The sequence below is a fragment of the Molossus molossus genome, unplaced genomic scaffold (genome assembly GCF_014108415.1).
Source record: "Molossus molossus isolate mMolMol1 unplaced genomic scaffold, mMolMol1.p scaffold_m16_p_1, whole genome shotgun sequence".
Taxonomy (NCBI): Eukaryota; Metazoa; Chordata; class Mammalia; order Chiroptera; family Molossidae; genus Molossus; species Molossus molossus.
The window spans coordinates 1,008,270-1,020,764 of record NW_023425344.1 but is presented as its reverse complement, the minus strand read 5'-3'; the positions used below and the strand labels follow the sequence as shown (position 1 = coordinate 1,020,764).

The window sequence follows — 12,495 nt, the reverse complement described above, 5'->3', positions numbered from 1 at the left end:
GGATCAATAATTAAGAATAAAAATCAGACTTTCGGTCTGAAATGGCACGTAAGGGACATCCACCTTGATTTTCTCAGCTTTCGTAGGCGCCTGCCTGGCGCTCTCCTGGCACAATTTTTCAAACTGTCCTTCTCCTTCAAATGCTACCAGGCTCTTCTCGAACATCCAGGCTCTCTCCGGGGCGTCGCCGAAGAACTGCACGTGATACTGGCGCGCGCTCTTCTTCTGACCTGGTTTCCAAAATAAAACGTCAGGACTTGAGGGCGAGAACTGGGGCGCTGGGGCAGTCTGTTGCTAATACTGACATGAGGTCACTCCACTAGGAGCCAAGGGTCACATCACATGACCTGCTCTTCACCCCTCCCCCCCCACCCCCACCCTCGCTCCGCACAGGGAGGACCCAGGTTAGGGTCAAAGCCGCTGGATCCTCCTCATCTCTTCCCTTCCCAGATCCAACTTAACAGACACCAAAGGAACAAGACAAGAGAGGACATCTCAAAGAGCCACTCAACAGAGAGGGGACTAGACAGCGGTGAAGGGGAGCGGGCTGGTGTCCCATGACCTGGTGCAAAGCCCAGCCCCACCTCCACCAGCTGGCAGCCTGCAGGCCACTCAATGCAGAGCTCAGAGTGGGGTAAGGGCACAGATGACCTCGGGGGGCAGCCGGAGGCACAGGGCCGCCTGCAGGTATCCACCCCTCTCTCAGCAGAAAGGAATGAGCCACACCCTACAGTGAAGCCAGAGGGACCTGGGCGAGGAAAGACACACCTGCCCCAAAACCCGAGAGTGGGATGCCAGACTGGGCTGAGGTGGAACAAGCTTGAAAATGAGTAAGTTAAGCTATCAGGTCTGACCTCTGCACCAATGGGGAGAAAGGGGTGTCCACTGGAGAAACACCAGAGGCAGCAGCCAACAGCCAACCAAACCTCTGCAATAAGTTAACGGCCCCTCCCAACACACAGGGACTGCAGGCTGCTCCAGGCGCTGCTCGTCAAACACAAGCCTGGTTTTAAACACAAACACACAAATGCGGTCTCTGCAGGGCGACAAGAACAGCCAGGAAGAGATCACACTCGAAGGAAACAGTCGTTTGCTAGGAAAAGCGAACAAAAAGCCATTAGAGATTAAATTTTTTTTTTATTATTGATTTGAGAGAGAGAGAAAGGAAGAGGGAGAGAGAGAGAGAGAGAGAGACATCCATGAGAGAGAACATCGACTGGCTGCCTCCTACACGCCCCCCACTGGGGATCGAGCCCACAACCTGGGCATGTGCCCTGACTGGGAATTAAACCAGCGACCTCTTGGTGCAGGGTTGACGCTCGATCACTGAGCCACACCAGCTGGGCGAGCCATTAGAAAATTTTAAGTACAATCATGAAAATAAAGTTCAACAAGAAAGCTTGGAAGGTAGGTTAAGAAATATCCGAGAGAAGAAAACGTAAGATGAAAAGCACCTGCTCTCATAAGGAAACTATGGGCCAACTAAGGAGGCACAATACCCAGTGACAGCCTGAGAGCGAGAAGCTCATCAGACAATTTACAAGAGAACATGTCTCAGCACCAACACAACCGAGAGCTCACCCAATCCCACGCCAGGGCACACCTTTGTGCCAGTCAAGCTGATGGGGGGGTGGGACAGCTTCCAGAGCTGTGCCATGACAGGCGGAGGGACAAGGTACTCTACTCGGGCAGCTCTGGATGCTAACAGGAAACCAATCCCTGAAAATTCTGAGAAAAGTTATTCTCGACATGAAATTCTACACTCAATCAAATCCACCTATCAGATACCGACAGACGTTGCAGCCTCTGAACAACAGGGACTCGAATTCCCTCCGTTCACACTGTCTTAGGACACCAAAAAGGTGCGTCGGCAAGAAAGGAAAACCGACTTAGGAAGAGCGGTGTGGAACCGCACAGACGCCGCCTGGATTCAGGAAAGCGTCTTGAGTCTGTTCAGAAACGAACACAGGCCGGCAGCAGAGAAGGAAGCGGGAACCAGGAAGGTCCCAGCAGAGCTCCGGGAAGGACAGATGAGACAAGACCTCCACGCACAGGACAGTCTGGGCAGCAGGGAAGAGGGTGAAAAGGTGAGATCCGCCCTGGCCAGTGTTCTCAGTGGTTAGAGCACTGGCCCGGGGACCAATGAGTCTCGGGTTCAATGCTGGTCAAGGGCAAGCGCCTCGGTTGTGGTTCCTCCCTCGCCCTGGTTGGGTCGTGCGGGAGGCAACCAGTCGATGTGTCCCTCTCACATCAATGTTTCTCTCTCTCTCTCCTCCCCTCCCACTCTATCTGAAGATAAAGAGAAAAACATCCTCGGGTGAGGATTTAAAAAAAAAAAAAAAAAGATCCAAGGAGCAGAAAAGGAAAACAGGAATCAAATACAAGGTTCCATTTTCTCCCCAGCTGAAGAAACTCATTATATAACAAGACAGGTTTTAAGGACAGAGAAAATAATCCTCGAAAAAAAATTAAGGCTGCGCAGGCAGTGTGGGTCAGTGGTTGAGCGTCGACTGATGCACCAAGAGGTCGCCAGTTCGATTCCCAGTCAAGACACATGCCCAGGCTGTGGGTCCAGTCCCCCAGTGGAGGCATACAGGAGGCGGCCAATCGATGTTCTCTCTCAATGTTTCTATCCCTCTCTCCCTTCCTCTCTCTCTCTCTCTCTCTCAAATCAACAAAGAAAGCAATAATAATAATAAAAACTAGAAGAAATTAGTGAAAGAATTAAGAGTAATTACTTCCTGGGAGTGGACGGAATGGATTTTCACCGCCAGCCTCTCAGGGCAACCTGACACGTTTATTAGTGTGGGTGCTGCTTTGATTTTTAATCAGCTATGACTCAAAAACATGCCAGCTGACTTGTGACTTCTTCCATTACACTTTTTAAAAAATATTCACCCAAGGATATGTCCATTGATTTTAGAGAGAGAGAGAAAAACATCGACCGGCTGCCTCCCTTACACACCCGGACCAGGGACAGAACCCCCAGCCTAGGTGTGTGCCCCGACCGGGACTCAGACCCGCGCCCTGCGGTGTGTGGACAACACTCCGATCCACTGAGCCCCCCGGCCAGAGCCCTCCCATCACACTGCCATGTTCTGCAAGAACTGTCCCGGAAAGGAACGCAGACACGTCAGGGCGCTGCCAGGACCAGAAGCAGACTGCGCACAGGACAGGGTGACAGGACTAACAGAAACCTCCACTTTCAGCCGGTGGAAAAGCTAAGAGGATACTGTGGCCCGATCCCAAATTTATCAAATAAAAGTAACATTTCCGACGTTCTTTCCAGCCTGAAAATTTGTTAAAATGTAACTCAAGTACCTCCTACTTTTATGGGTTTCTTGAATCCACAGGAAACTTATTCTGGTCCTGGTTGAGAGGTGAATAAGCCATTGTCTAATTTTACCACATAACCCACCAGTGGTCCTACCGCCACTTGGAGGCACCGTCCTTCCTGTGCCAATTCTGACGTTCACCATCACAGTTGTTGGTACAAAACACTTGTCACGGACTCCCCAGCCCACACACCTGCTGAGAGCACCTGGCCTCCACCGAGGGCCTGGGCCTAACTTGGCACCAGGGGCCCTTCCCTCCATCACGGCCCAGGGACTCAAGGCCCCTGAGCCTCTGGGCAAAGCCAGTCTTTCTGCAGGATCTGGGAGCCTCTGGACCGACAGCCGCCACTCCGGGGTGCAGAAGGCACCGGCAGAGACAGGCTGCTCAGAGCTGAAGGTCAGGAGGAAGAGAAGCCACACACGGAGACAGCCAGGTGCCCACAGAGGCCGGGACAGAGCACAGGGACGATCACAAAGACATGACGCCGGAGCCCCACGGGAATCACGGGAAGTACGCCACGCCCGGGTGCCTGGGTCCATCTCTGGAGGGCACCGGAGCCCCAGAGTGCAGGTAAAGCAAAAACTGACGGACCTGCAGGCAGAAGAGGGCACGCCCGTCACAGGGGGAGACTGTCACCCCTCTCTTAGTAGCTGATAGAACAAGCAATTAAAAAAAAAAAAAGTAAGGAGAATTTAGTATCAACCCAAGGCAGGAAAAGGCCAGACTACCTGTAATACTTTTAGCAAATGCTGAATTCAGGAATGAAGCAATGCAGAACCTAAAGTACTGTCGACCTCCCTCCACCGCCAGCTGCCGGTCCACCCAGACCCCTGCCCAGGAGACGGGCTGAGACCAGTTCCGCTGCTCCACGCACAGAACCGCCCGAGACCCCCGCGACTGGCTCTCGAAGGGAGGTGCCGGGCTGCAGCGTGGGCTGTGCTCTCTGCACACACACCGAACTCCACTGGTCAAGTCCCGGCAGCACTGAGATCAGGATTCAAGCATGGCTACAACCCCAAGCGTGACAGATGAACACAAGTACACACACACAGAGAAAAAGATGTGGGGTGGGAATTAGGGGTACGGCAAGAGGAAAGTGCCCTCCTCATGTCCCTGTCCTCTCCCAGCAAGGACGCCTAACCCCCAAAGGATGCCCCGCTGCATGCCGAGTGGGAGAATCGGGAATGGGCCGTGCCTCCTGCAGCTCCAACATGGAGGGCCCAGATCCGGGCTCCCGCACACCGTGCTCCACTGAGAGCACCCAGACGGGGATTCAGGGCACAGTGAGCCTAGAGCCTCTCATGGGCCCAGCAGGGAGCTGCAGGCTGAGGAGACGTGTAGAGGACGCGCTGGGGACTGGTGATGCACTCTAATGCAGAAGTCATTTTTTTGGAGAGAGCTCATTTTCACAGAAAAAAATGCCATCTACTTCAACAAGATAAGAGTGACAGTTACGGCCCTCGCCAGCTTGGCTCAGTGGTTAGAGTGTTGGCCCAAGGACCAACAAGTCACGGGTTCTATTCCAGCCAAGGGCACGTACCTCAGTTGTGGTTTATCTCTGGCCCTGGTTGGGGTCATGCTGGAGGCAACCAGTCGATGGGTCTCTCTCACGTCAATCTCTCTCTCTCCCCTACTCTCTCTAAAGATAAATAGAAAAATGTCCTTGGGTGAGGATGGAAAAGTAAACAGTGACAGTTACCATGTTAGAGCTGAGACCCGGGGAGGCTGTCAGGGACCCGCACTCCGCACGGCCACAGGCCCACGCTGTCGACAAGGCTGTGCCTCCCACCAGGGCCCTGGGCACGGACAGCAGCACCAGCTCTGCACCCGACGCTCTCCACCAGCACCTGTCCTCCTGCACTCTTCCATGGCTCCCGGGCCCTTTCGTCACTCAGCGCTCCTTAGAGTGGGGGTGGTCACCCGGCCTCTCTCTTCTGAGCTGCTTCTCCAATGCCCACGATCAGTCTCATAAAGTCGAAGTGCTTGTGAGTCGAGGGCTCCCTCCCCTACACCCCAAAACAAGTCCGAGAGAGGCTCCCTGTCAGGGCTGCCCCTTCTTCTTGCAAGAGCCCCTTCCGACAAAAACACCTTTGAGGCGCCCCAGCCTGACCACCAGGGGCCAGAGAGGCAGAGAAGGGCGGGGTCGGGGGCGCTGCTCCGACCGCAGGCGTGGCAACAGGTGACGTCAGCCACACACGGGTCCCTGAGCGTGGCCGGGTGCCGTCCTTGTTCACAGACCCTCGCTGGACCCTGCGGCGGACTCCCGTGGGTGCTCACAGACAGCGCTGGGTTCCAACAGAACCTTCAGGCAGCACAAGGAGAGGGCGGACCGCTGTCTGCCGCAGCCCCCAACAGGGGGTTTCAAAGGTTTTTAGATGGGAAAACAAACAAGCAGCCCGGCCAGTGTGGCTCAGTGGGACCCCGTACTCGCCCAGGGACTGAGAGGTCCGGGTTTGATTACCGGCCAGGGCACGTGCCCAGGGTGTGAGCTCGATCCCCAGTAAGGGGCGTGCAGGAGGCAGCCCATCAATGTTTCTCTCTCACATGATGTGTCTCTCTCTCCCTTTCTCTAAAAAAAAATCAATAATTAAAAAAAAGAAAAGCAAACAAGCAAATAAATAAAATCTCACACACACACAAGGTGACAGACAGAAAGACCCTAAAAATGGACGTGAAACTTTCAGAAGTCAAGGTCGAAGCCTGCCCTGCAGGGAGGTGACTGGTCAGGCGGGGGGGGGGGGGGGGGGGGGGGGCAGGCTCCGCAGGCACAAGGGGCTGGCAGCAGCGAGGCTGCCACCTGGTGCTCAGAGGCCGCCAGCCAGGCCTTCCCAACACCTGCGGCAGCATCGGCTCCTCTTCACACTGCGGGAGACCGAGGCCCAGCAGTCCTGTCGGTCCTTCCCAGACCCACCAGCTGCGTGGGACCCTGGCAGGGGCACTCGGGACAGTGCTCAGGCAGGGAAGGCCTGGAGCAGAGAAACTGCACAGCCCGGTGCTGGCCTGACCAACACTGCGGGTGGCTGCCGACACAGAGGAAGGTGTGCCGATGCTGAACTTGGGGTGATGACTCCGGCAGCCAGAACAGAGACATTCGCGAGACCACTCCAGCTCCAGGGCTCTGAGACGCCGGGCGTGCCGTATGAACAGGGCAGAAAGCCCCAGACACTGGGGAGCCAGAGGGGCTCAGGGTGTGCTGTGCAGACAAGGAACCCGGGCGTCACCAAGCCCACACTGACTTCACCTTGTGTGCTGTGTGGGGACCAGAGAGCCAGGAAGGAGCTGGCGGCACCTCACCAGCCCTCACGCCTGCGTGCCGCACCTGGCTGTGGAGGGGAAGCTCATCCCCAGCAAAAGGTGGGCACCCCGCTTCTGTCTCCAGCAGCATTCCTTTCACACTCCTCCGGTCTAGATGTGGCTGGGGAGACGCTGGGATCCCCAAGGCCCCCTGGAAGGACCCCAATTCTGGCCAGCCGAGGGTGCCAAAGATGCCCACGGAGCCCCCTCTTCTCCAGCTCTGTGTCCTGAGCAGGGTGAGCACACCGGACCTGGAGGCAGGGTCCAAGCACCCGGGCAGGGGCCTAGGCAGGAATGGGCAGGGGCACTCGGAGCTCCGGTGAGGTCCTCTCATCCGGAACTGCCCAGCTCTTCGCCAGGGAGGCACCACTGCCCCTCCCAGCAGCTGCCTGTGCCCACAGCTGTCCCGCTGAGCCCAAACCTGAGCTGTTCCTTCCATCTGAGGCCTCAGCCAAAGGCCGAGAGTGGCCGTGGACGCACACCCGGGGCCACACCAGGTCGACTGGCCAGAACCCGGCCCGGCCCACGGCTCTGGCTGCCCACCCGACAGTGCACAGATCACCCGGGGCCCCAACTCGCTCAGCTGCACCTCAGTGTCCAACTCACTGCACCCCCCGTCCTCCAGCTCCACTCAGACTTCACTCCAGAACGTTCCAGAACCCCACACACCCGACTGCCTGTCTTTTCCTCCAAAACATGACTATGTATCTCATGAGCAGCCGGTTCACTTCCGTGTCCATCTGCTCTGATCTGTAAGTAACACATCACGTTCTCAGCACGTCCTCCAGCTGCTCCACGAGATTTATGTTCCCGTTTCAGGACACCAAAGGTGAGCATTTCTAGTTTTTTCTTTCTTCCCCCAGGCCTAATAAAATTAACTGGGACATATTTACAATTCCAACTTAGTATATGTTATTTCTGAAAATTATGCTAAAATAAGCGACCACTGTAAGTCTAAACATAAATTATTCACCATCCAACCTGAAAAGCAATATGAGACAGAGACCACTCTCCTTTGGCACTAGTTTAACGCAATGAAAACACAACTGAGCCCTGGCCGGTTTGGCTCAGCGGTTAGAGCGTCGGCCTGTGGTCCAGAGAGTCCCGGGTTCGGTTCCCGCTAAGGGCACGTACCTCGGTTGCAGTTTGTCCCCAGCCCTGGTCGGTCGTGCGGGTGGCAGCCACTCGATGTGTCCCTTTCACGTCGATGTTTCTCTCTCTCTCTCTGTTCCTCTCTCTCTCTCTCTCCCACTCTACCTGAACAAAAAATGGAAAAATGTCCTTGGGTGAGGATAAAAAAAAAAAAAGAAAAGAAAACACATCTGAGTGGATAGAAAGACATGGAGCATCACCTCTGATCAATCACTAACTTCAGGTAAAGCTGCAAAAACGGACCCCAGTAGGCTCACCACCACCACCACTCAGGTATGAGCAGAGGGCTTAAACAGACATTCTCCAGAGTAAATGCACACGCGCCCAGTAGGCACATGAGGAAACACTCAGCGTCACTGATCGGGAGGAAATGCACATCAAGCCACGGGGAGCAGACAGACCAGAGGAGCGGGGGGCGGGCGGGCAGGCAAGTGCCTGGGGCTGCACGGTCCTGGAGATGGGGACCCGCACACACTGGGGCTATGCCTGACGTCACTGCGGCTGGAGCTGGCGGATCTGCACGCGAGGAGAAGGGGGGAGGCACAGCAGGGCTGTCTGAGGAAGAGGAAGGGAAGCTAGGGTCAGGAAGATCGAGGGCGGGAGGCGAGAAGCAGCCACGCTGCAGTACCTTTGAGCCGCGTGTAGCTGTGCAGGAGCGGGTCGGCCGAAACCATGCACGGCCACCAAGGGTAGCCGGACACCTTGGACCACACCAAGTCGCCAATGCTGTACTTCAACAGGTGCTCCTGGTCTCTGCCGGTGCCTGGGCAGGGCTCTTTCTTAGCTGGAATCTGAAAAGGAACAAAACATGTTCACTGACACATCCAAAACCCTCCAAGCCCAGCCTCTGTCCACAGGTCTGAGGGCTGGCCAGCTGGGGGTCCCTGCTCCCCACCATTCAGCTCGCAGTCCTGACGTCACCGTGGAAACCTCTCACCTCTCGCCCTCTGCTGACAGGCGTGGCTGCACAGAGCAGTCTCAACAGCACAAGGATGGCACCCTGCCTACTTTCCAGCCTGCGGGGTGGGCTCAAGGAGCTTTGCTCGCCTGGTCAAAGAACTCCCCTGGGACCCCGTACTCCGCACAGCCTCGTGCGCTGGCAGGGTCCGTGGCGAGGACACAGAGGGCCTGGCAGCGAGTCTCAGCTGCGCCCCTTGTGGCCAGAGCCCTCAGCTCTGAACCAGCTTCTCCATCACGAATCACGAAACACAGGCAGGCAGGAGGCTGGAGCTGACCCCGCGGCCTCCTCCCCAGCACCCTCCTTCTGCTCTCCAGGGGCCAGTCAGTGAGGCCCCGACCTCCCTCCTGCGCGTGAACTCCTGAGCCCCTACGAGGTCACATCCCTGGGCACACTGCCAGCGTCTCCACGGAGCCGGAGCACGGTGCGGAGGGTGGGCTCTCTGATCTGCCCAGCACCCAGCACTACATTACTGCGTCACCTCAGGCACACGACGGACCCCCAGATGGGCCACACACTCCCTCTCCGAAGGCAGAGACCGGGGACGGGCAGGAAGCACCTCACCAGCCTCTTGCTCGGAGTTGGCACAGCTGGGCGTGCTGGACGCCATGCACCAGCCCAGGCACCGAACACCTCTGAGCCGCCCGCCACCACAATGTGCCCCTGAGCTCAAAGACCACGTTTCAAACCCTCAAAGTTCTTCACTATTTTAACAATTTCAAGAAAATTTTGGCCATTTCATCTCCCATTTGTGGAATTTATCAACAAAATTCCTCGACTATCACTTTAAACTTTGTATTCCACCCTTGGTGGTGATGACGCCAACTCAGACTGGTTTCTGCTTCCCTCCCCCACACCAGCCCGGGAGCCGGAGGCTGCGGACCCTCTGCACTGCCTCTGCCATGGCCGAGGCTCTTGCTTCAGGGGAGCACACTCCTTTGAGGGGCAGGCCTTCCTGCACGTCACCCTGAAACATGACACGAAGCTCCAAGCTCTTCCATGGTGAGTTAGGGCTCTGTGCCCAGCTTCTGATGAGCGAGCTGCTCACACGCGTTCAGGTGCCGGCTCTGCGCGGGCTCCAGGGACATGACGGAGTCGCAGCCCAGGCAACCAGGAGGCGGGCCCTCTGCCGAGCCACGCGGAGGAGCCGGGTGAGGGACAGGAAGCCACAGGGAAGGGCGACAGGCACACTCTGGGGCACAGCTCACTCTCTAGATGGGATGGAGCTGGTCAGCCCGCACTGGGCACCACACACCTCTACTGACCAGACCAGGTCCAGGACGCCTCTTCAGAGGAGAACCGCGACACAGTGAGCCAGAGGGTCTGGCACGGGCCACCCTGGGCTCAGATGCTGGCTGGACCTCCTCTTACCATTCTGACCTAGGACACGCAGCTGACCCCTCAGGCCACACAGGTGGCTCCCAGCCACTGCGAGGCCACAGGGGCAGCACCGCGCACCCCAGCCACCCAGGCTCCCTCAGCAGCCAGTCCCCACCCCACCCTGAGCGCGGTGGCCTCAGAGGGCTCTCCTGCACTGTCCCCACCCCAGACAGAACGCACGGCTACCTTTCTGTCTGAGGGGCTCGCGGCCTCGGCCCCCAGCACGGTGACGGCAAGGCCCTGCTCCGGCGTGGAGCCCTGCTTCACGCTCCTCTTCCTGCTCCTTCTTGCCTTGTCTCCTGGCTTTGGTCCACTTTCTTCTGGCTGGGCCACTGCCGCAGCGCCGTCCCCACAGATGGAAGACTCAAAGAGAGGCTTCCCGTTCATGTACGTCTTGGTGATCTTCAGCTTGATCTCTGGAGAGCCGTTTTTGATGGGGGTGGTGCTGGGCGGGGTCCCAGCCCCTTTCGCTTCCTGGGACTCGAAGCGCAGTTTGGCATCGTGAGCACCGGGCTCTCCATTGAACACCCGGGAGGTCAGGTCCTTCAGCTTCTCCGCCGGGAGGAAGGGCAGCGCATCGTGGCCGTTGAATTTCCGCACGACACCCTCCTGCAGCGTGGCGGACAGCTGGGCTTTGCCGAGCAGCACGGAGCACTCCCGGTTCACCTCGCAGCTCGGGGCCTTCCCGGTGCTGCTGCCGAGGATTTCCGGAGCCTGCTTCATCCTCAGATACTTCACAACCTTCTGAACGGAAAGAGGACCTTTTTTGATGCTAAATTCCATTCAGTTCAGCTGCTTCGGTTCTTAGAACACTACACTGTCAGGAAAACAGAAGAAAAAGAATCGTTACGTTCGTAACCTAGAAGAGTATGCTGATGTCTCAGCAGCACTGTGGGTTTGCTTTGGTTTTCCTGAGCTAACACGCGATGTGCTGTGGAACACTTTAAGTCACGGGACGCAGTCCTAGCACCATAATAACGACAGAGGATGACGAGCGATAAAGCTGAAGAGAAAGGAGCAGCTTCAAGGAAGAGAGCACAGAAGTCAGACGCGGAAGCTCAGGCCAGGCCACCAGCTCTCAGCGCTGTGGCTGTGCACGCGGCAGCCGATCTGCTCCACTGTCCCAAGGCGGACATCACCCCCCGCCCAGTGTGCATGCCCGGGCGGCCAGCAGAGCCAGGCCTGTCGGGGGGGGGGGGGGGGGCAGCCTCCCAGGCACAGGTGCACAAGGCCACAAGCCATTCAGGGTTAAAACCAGCTGTTCCAACGCCTGACACACCATCAGGGCTAGACTGCTGGGGGGCACAAGTCAGGAGACAGCACCTGCCAGCACCCTCATCCCTGTCCCCACCCCACCCCCAGCCCTGCCCAGGCCCAAGCCAAAGGCCACGGTAAGAGTGGCCATACACTCCACACAGCCACTACCCAGAGATGAGCTCACCCAGGGCAGCTGCCACGCAGCACCGGCAACATGCATTGACCACAGCCCTGCAGGGGCCCCTCTGACCACACTGGCACAATGCAGGGGCTTCACTATATAGCTGTGGTCCCCAGGGAAGGCACCAAAACTCCGAAGGGCAGCTAGACAAGATGCGGGCAGGTGTGTGTCCCAGCAGGGAGGCACCCACCCGGAGTGCCCTGTGACGGCCACCAGTGAGCCCCTCCACCAGCCCGTCTGGAGGGTTGGGGCTGCTGCTGACAAATGCTGGCAGGGTCGGGGATGCTGCGGAACACCCTCGCACGAGCGGAGACCTCCCAACAAAGAGCTGTCTAGCCAGAGGCGCCTGTGGAGGTGCAGGCACAGCATGCGGGCGGGGACCAAGGCAAGAGTGACAGAGCCCAGCCAGTGCGCTCCATGCACTGGGCACACTGAGGAGCAGGTCCACTCACAGCCACGCTTTAAAGGTGTCAGGGCAGGTCCCTGTGCCGCCCACGTCCCACTGGACAGAGGCAAACACCACGCCTGCGGTGCAGCAGGGCCCAGCGCAGGGTGACTGGGGGGGTCAGCCCTGGGGAGGGGCAGTGCCCACAAGCAGCCTGCCTTTGGCTCTGTGCCAAAGACATGAGGCACCCTGACAGCTGTATGAGAAACAGGGCTTCTAACGAGAGGGTCAGGGAGGGGCCGCCGGAGGGGAGAAAGCCTTAAAAGGGGGGAGACTGTGGAAGGAGGATTCATGAAAGAGGAGAGAGCCACAGGTAGGGGAAACCCCCCAAAGACAAACAATCCAATTAAAACATGGGCAGAGAGCTTTTTGAGTAAATGCTTCTCTAGCCCTCGCCTGTGCGTTCAGTGGTTAGAGCGTCAGCCCGCGGAACAGAGGGCCTCGGGTTCAATTCCTGGTCAAGGGCACGTACCTGGGTTGCAGGTTCGATTC

At 57.5% G+C, this 12,495-nt stretch overlaps 1 protein-coding gene across 4 annotated transcripts in view; it reads right to left on the bottom strand.

Annotated features, from left to right (window-relative positions):
• The window catches only part of NSD2 (nuclear receptor binding SET domain protein 2), a 43,896-nt gene extending 32,946 nt beyond the window's left edge, over positions 1-10,950 (bottom strand). For all 4 annotated transcript variants that reach the window (XM_036257591.1, XM_036257592.1, XM_036257593.1 and 1 more), the window contains exons 1-3: positions 10,307-10,950; positions 8,411-8,573; positions 64-230 (exon numbers count right to left, since the gene is read on the bottom strand). In XM_036257591.1, coding sequence (XP_036113484.1) covers positions 64-230; positions 8,411-8,573; positions 10,307-10,903 — 927 coding nt within the window. In that variant the 5' untranslated portion in view covers positions 10,904-10,950. The remainder of the gene's footprint in view (positions 1-63; positions 231-8,410; positions 8,574-10,306) is intronic.
• Between the last annotated feature and the right edge of the window lie 1,545 nt (positions 10,951-12,495).